Consider the following 6,073-nt stretch of genomic DNA (forward strand, 5'->3'; position numbering starts at 1 on the left):
CTGTCCCGCAGCCCCCATCGCCGGCTCGGGGCCGGTGCCAGGAGAACTACAAGTACCAGTGTGCAGCGCGCCCCGCCGCCCTTTCCGCGCTGAGGGCTGGCTGGCGTCTCAGGACGGCGGGGCCGGAGACCCGGCGCTCGGTACTCGCCCGGTCTGGCGCCGCGGGTACCGGCACGCTGCAGCGGCCGTCGTCCCACGACCCCTCCCATCACCCTCGGAGGCCGGTCGTCCTGGACTCCGAGGCCCGGCGTGCCGCTGCCCCGGGAATCCCGGGCTGCGTTGTGAACCCCGGCGTGCGGAGCGGGCGTCGTGAACCGCTGGCCCAGCGTACCCCGTGCGGCGCAGGGTTGGGGCTTGGTCGCCAGGTCCCCTCGCCCCGGAGTGCGTGTTCTGGGGTCTTTTCCGGCTGGACCTTCACCGTACTGTCCGCCTCGCCTTGACTCCGCCTTGGGAGACCTGGTGCACTGCCCGCAGACAGCGGGAACCGCCGCGGAAACGAGCTGATCCAGTCCGGGAGCAGTGGGCGAGGTCGTCTGCGGAGGCCTTCAGGGTCTTTCTTGATATGATTTCTGAAGAGCTGCTTTTTCTCTGCTGAGATTTGGACAGAAGCACCTGTCCCAACAGCAAGAACCCCCCCATCCCTACCCCAGGTGCATGAAGCAAAAACTGACACAATTAAGGAAGGCAGACAACTCAGTATTCGCATATTTTTGCTTCGTTTTATTATGCTTCCCAGATCGTGTTTTTTGTTTGTTTGTTTTACCGCTTGGAGGTTTGTGGCAAGCCTGCATGGAGCAAGTCTAACAGTACCAATTTTTGCAACAGCATTTGCTCACTTTGTGTCTGAATGTCACATTTTGGTAATTCTCACAGTATTTCAAACACATTTGTTTTATTTGTTACAATTATCTGTGATTCATGGCCTTTGATGTTGCAATTGTAATTGTTTTGGGGTGCTGGCAGCTGCACTCAGGTAAGACAGGGAATGTAACTGATAAACGGTTGTGTGTGTTCTGACTGCTCTACCAACCTGTGTACCCTGTCTCTGTTCCTCTGGCCTCCCTGTTCCCTAAGCCACAACAGTATTGATATTAGGCCAATTAATAACTTTACAATGCCTCTAAGTGTTCAGGTGAAAGGAAGAGTCGCACATCTCTCACTTTAAATCAAAAGCTAGAAATGATTAAGCTGAGTGAGGAAGGCATGTCGAAAGCTGAGATAGGCCGAAAGCTACGCCTCTTGCGCCAAACAGTTAGCCAAGTGGTGAACGCAAAGGAGAAATTCTCGCAGGAGGTTAAAAGTGCTACTCCAGTGAACACCAGAATGATAAGGAAGCGAAATAGCCTTATTGCTGATATGGAGAAAGTTTTGGTGGTTTGGATAGAAGATCAGACCAGCCACAACATGCCCTTAAGCCAAAGCCTGATCCGGAGCAAGGCCCTGACTCTCTTCAACTCTATGAAGGCTGAGAGAGGTGCGGAAGCTGCAGAAGAAAAGTTTGAAGCTAGTAGAGGTTGGTTTATGAGGTTTAAGGAAAGAAGCTGTCTCCATAATGTGAAAGTGCAAGGTGAAGCAGTGAGTGCTGATGCAGAAGCTACAAGTTACCCAGATCTAGCTAAGATGATTAAGGAAGGTGGCTGCACTACACAACAGATTTTCAGTGTTGTTGAAACAGCCTTATATTGGAAGAAAATGCCATCTAGGACTTTCATAGCTAGAGAGGAGAAGTCAATGCTTGGCTTCAAAGCTTCGAAGGACAGGCTTACTCTATTGTTAGGGGCTAATGCAGCTGGTGATTTGAAGTTGAAGCCAATGCTCATTTACCATTCCGAAAATCCTAGAGCCCTTAAGAATTATGCAAAATCTACTCTGCCTGTGCTGTATAAATGGAACCACAAAGCCTGGATGACAACACATCTTTTTACGACATGGTTTACTGAATATTTTAAGCCCGCTGTTGAGAACTACTGCTTAGAAAAAAAAGATTCCTTTCAAAATATTGCTGCTTATTGACAATTCACCTGGTCACCCAAGAGCTCTCATGGAGATGTACAATGAGATTAATGTTGTTTTCCTACCTTCTAACACAACGTCCATTCTGCAGCCCATGGATCAAGGAGTAATTTCAACTTTCAAGTCGTATTATTTAAGAAATACGTTTCGAAAGGCTCTAGCTGCCATAGATAGTGATTCCTCAGATGGATCTGGGCACAGTAAACTAAAAACCTTCTGGAAAGGATTCACCATTCTAGATGCCATTAAGAACATTCGTGACTCATGGGAAGAGGTCCAAGTATCCACAGTAATAGGAGTTTGGCAGAAGTTGATTCCAACCCTCATAGATGACTGTGAGCAGTTCAAGACTTCAGTGGAGGAGGTAGCTGCAGATGTGGTAGAAATAGCAAGAGAACTAGAATTAGAAGTGGAGCCTGAAGATGTGGCTGAGTTGCTGCAGTCACATGATAAAACTTTAACAGATGAGGAGTTGCTTCTTATGGATGAGCAAAGAAAGTGGTTTCTTGAGACAGAATCTACTGGTGAGGAAGCTGTGAAGATTGTGGAAATGACCACAAAAGACTTAGAATATTACATAAACTTAGTTGATAAAGCAGCGGCAGGATTTGAGAGGATTGACTTCAATTTTGAAAGAAGTTCTGCTGTGGGTAAAATGCTATCAAACAGCGTTGCATGCTACAGAGATATTGTTCATGAAAGGAAGAGTCAATTGATGTGGCAAACATCCTTGTTGTCTTATTTTAAGAAATTGCCACACCAGCTCCAGCCTTCAGCAACCACCACCCTCATCAGTCAACAGCCATCAACATCCAGGCAAGACCCTCCACCAGCAAAAAGATTACGACTCCCTGAAGGTTCAGATGATGGTTAGCATTTTTTAACAATAAAGCATTTTTAAGTTAAGGAATTTACACATTTTTTTATAGGCACATGTAATGGACTGCAGTATAATATAGAAATAATGTTTATATGTGTTGGGAAGCCAAAAATTTGCGAGACTTGGCAATATTCACTTTTACCGCAGTGGTCGGGAACCAAACCCTTCACATCTCCAAGGCAGACCTGTCATGGTCTTTAATTGGATTTCTCTCGCCCTTTGTTCTTCCCTCCCCTCATTTAAAAACTGTAAATCATGCACATACCAAAGACGGCGTAATCCTAAAATGAACCTATCTGTGGTCTGAAAATGTTGAACATGACCAATGTTGTTATAGCTACGTTCGTGCTCCTTACGATCCCATCTCATCCCCTTGATTTTGCTGCTTCTGTATGAGTGTACGCACGAAGATGCTATTTAGTCATGCTTCTGATGTTTATTAACATGTGTCATACGGTTTTAAATCTGTGAATGGTTTTTTCATTCATCACTGTGTGTCCAAATTTTATTTGTATTATTTTATATGGGTACAGTTTATTGTGACTTCTATATAATAGCTCATTGGGGGAATATGACAGGATTTATTCATCCATTATTTTATAGAAGGACATTTAGAATGTTTTCCCTTTTTGGTAATATGGAAATTGCTACAATGAACATATTTCTGCATGTTTCTTAGTATAACGAGTTGAAATCTGAGGATTTGTACATAAATGTGGAATTGCTGAATCAGGATATGCAAGTGTTCAGATTTATGAGCTTTGTCAAAATTGTTGTCTCGGCTCATATTCTCACCACATTCTCAATGACTTGCTATTATCCTACTTAATCTTTGCCAATCTAAATGAAAATTGTTAAAACGAAGTTGTGATTTTAATTTGTATTCGTCTGCTAGCCATTTTGACTTAGTATCTTTTCCTATTTTTTTTTAAATTTGCCTTTTGTGTTTTTTGAAAAATGTCTATTCAGGTTTGTTGCTCATTTTTCTGTTGGGTGGTTTGTCTTTTTCTTGTTGAGCAGTGGTAGTTCCTTGTGGCTCCTGAAACTGATCTTGGATTGTTTATATCACCTATACCATCCCTATACCATCCACCAGTGTTTGACTTGTATTTTTCATGGTCATTTGAGAACAGAAGTCTTTAATTTTAAGAATGTATCCCCTAACCTGAGAGTATAAAGATAGCTTCCTTTTTTACTCTTTAATTTTATAAGAGTTTGCCTTTCACGGCTCAGTCTTTAATAAGAAATGGATGTTCTGTCTATGGTGTAAGGCAGGGATATGACTTCTCTCCCATATGGGTTACCAGTTATCCTAGCTGGTTATTACTGGTTATTACTACTAGCTTACTGCTGTTGAAAGGCTTATCTTATTCCCACTGAGCTGCAGCGCCACTTCTGATACTCAGTAAGTCTCTATAAATACATGGGCTTATTTTGGACTTTCTATTTTGGGTTCTTGCCTTGTCTTCATTGCTATAGCATCATAAGAAGGCATATTATTTGTGAGGGCAATTGCCTGTAGTAGTTTACTTATTTAGGAAGAAGTTTTGTGTCTATTCTTGGCCACTGCTTCATAAATTTTTTAATTAATACGTCAAATTTATTGATTATACCTGTTAAGAGTTTTGTTCAGAAATACATGGAATCTATAATTCAGGTTGGGGAAGAGACATCTTTGTGATTTGAATCTCCCCATCTATAAACAGTATATCACTCTAGTTATTTAGGCCCCCTTTAAAATCTTCCAATAAGAATTTATGATTTTCTGCATGTAGGATTTTTATATTAGTTACATTTATTCTGGGGCTTCCCTGGTGGCTCAGAGGATAAAGTGTCTGCCTGCAATGCAGGAGACCAGGGTTCGATCCCTGGGTTGGGAAGATCCCTGGAGAAGGAAATGGCAACCCACTCCAGTATTCTTGCCTGGAGAATCCCATGGACAGAGGAGCCTGGGAGGCTACAGTCCACGGGGTCCCAAAGAGTTGGACACGACTGAGCACCTTCACTTTCTTTCTTTCACGTTACAGTTATTCCTAGTTCCTCTATTTTTTGTTCTTGACCCTTTTGTCCATTATTTTTCATTGTTGACACTTTTGTCATTGCATGATACTTTTAAAAATTGATACTTTCTAATTGACTGCTGGTGGTATATGAAAATGCAGTGGATTTTTGTGCAATGATCCATTTACTTTAATAAATTATTTTAAGTGGTATATCAGTAGATTCTTTGGAGTTTTCATATCATTTACAAATAATTGTTTAACTACTTCCTTTCCGAGTTCTATATTAATACCTGCAGGGCGCATGCAAGCTTCACACCCCCCCCCCCTTCCCCGCCATGCGTCACCCTGTGTCTCTCTTCCATCCGATGCCACATCCTTCTGAAATAAACTGGTAATCAAGTAAGAAAACAGGTTTTCCCAGGTGCTGTGAGCTGTTCTAGCAAATTAATCCGACCTGAGGAGGAGGCTGTGGGAACCTCTGATTCTAGCCAGCTGGTCAGAAGTGCATGCAACAACTGGACTTGCAATTGACATCCTGAGTTGGAGGGGTCCTTGGGATCTTGAGTCTGTAAGGAGGACAGAACCAGGGCTTTCGACTGGAGTCTGAAGTGGAGGGCTGTCTTGTGGGACTGAGCCCTTTAAGCTGTTGAGTCTGATTTTGTCTCTAGGGAGACAGTATCAGGACTGAGTTGGATTCCTGGATATCCTGCTGGCATCCAAGAATTGCCTGTTGATTAGGGAAGCCTGCACACACACACACACATTGGAACTGGGTTCAGGAACCCAAAGAACCTACATTCCTTACTTAATAAATGTAAAGTTAAATTTCCACTTTCCTTCCAAACAACATATAGATCTCAGTACACTATACCTCTGTTCTTCAGACTTACACACTTATAATTATCTAATATTTTAATTCTTCATTTTTTGCAACTCTCAAATTAGTCATTGTTTTATAGACTGTTTTTCTTTAACCTATGTTTACCAATTGATGGTTCAATCGGTAGAGAATCTGCCTCCAATGCAGGAGATGCATGTTTAATCCCTGGGTCAAGAAGATCCTCTGGAGAAGGAAATGGCAACCCACCCCAGTATTCTTGCCTGGGAAATCCCACGGACAGAGGAGCCTGGTGGGCTACAGTCCATGGGGTTGCAAGAGTCGGACCCGACTTAGTGA

At 43.0% G+C, this 6,073-nt stretch overlaps 1 protein-coding gene across 1 annotated transcript; it reads left to right on the plus strand.

The window, feature by feature from the left end:
* Window positions 1-1,113: 1,113 nt before the first annotated feature.
* Window positions 1,114-2,887, plus strand: LOC138097731 (tigger transposable element-derived protein 1-like; the record flags this gene model as incomplete). The annotated part of the gene is given in 2 exon segments (XM_068994008.1): window positions 1,114-1,977; window positions 1,979-2,887. Coding segments are annotated over 2 exon segments (1,773 nt in total), but the record flags the coding sequence as incomplete, so codon positions are not given.
* Window positions 2,888-6,073: the final 3,186 nt, after the last annotated feature.

Source organism: Capricornis sumatraensis, chromosome 21, assembly GCF_032405125.1.
Source record: "Capricornis sumatraensis isolate serow.1 chromosome 21, serow.2, whole genome shotgun sequence".
In the NCBI taxonomy this organism is placed as follows: Eukaryota; Metazoa; Chordata; class Mammalia; order Artiodactyla; family Bovidae; genus Capricornis; species Capricornis sumatraensis.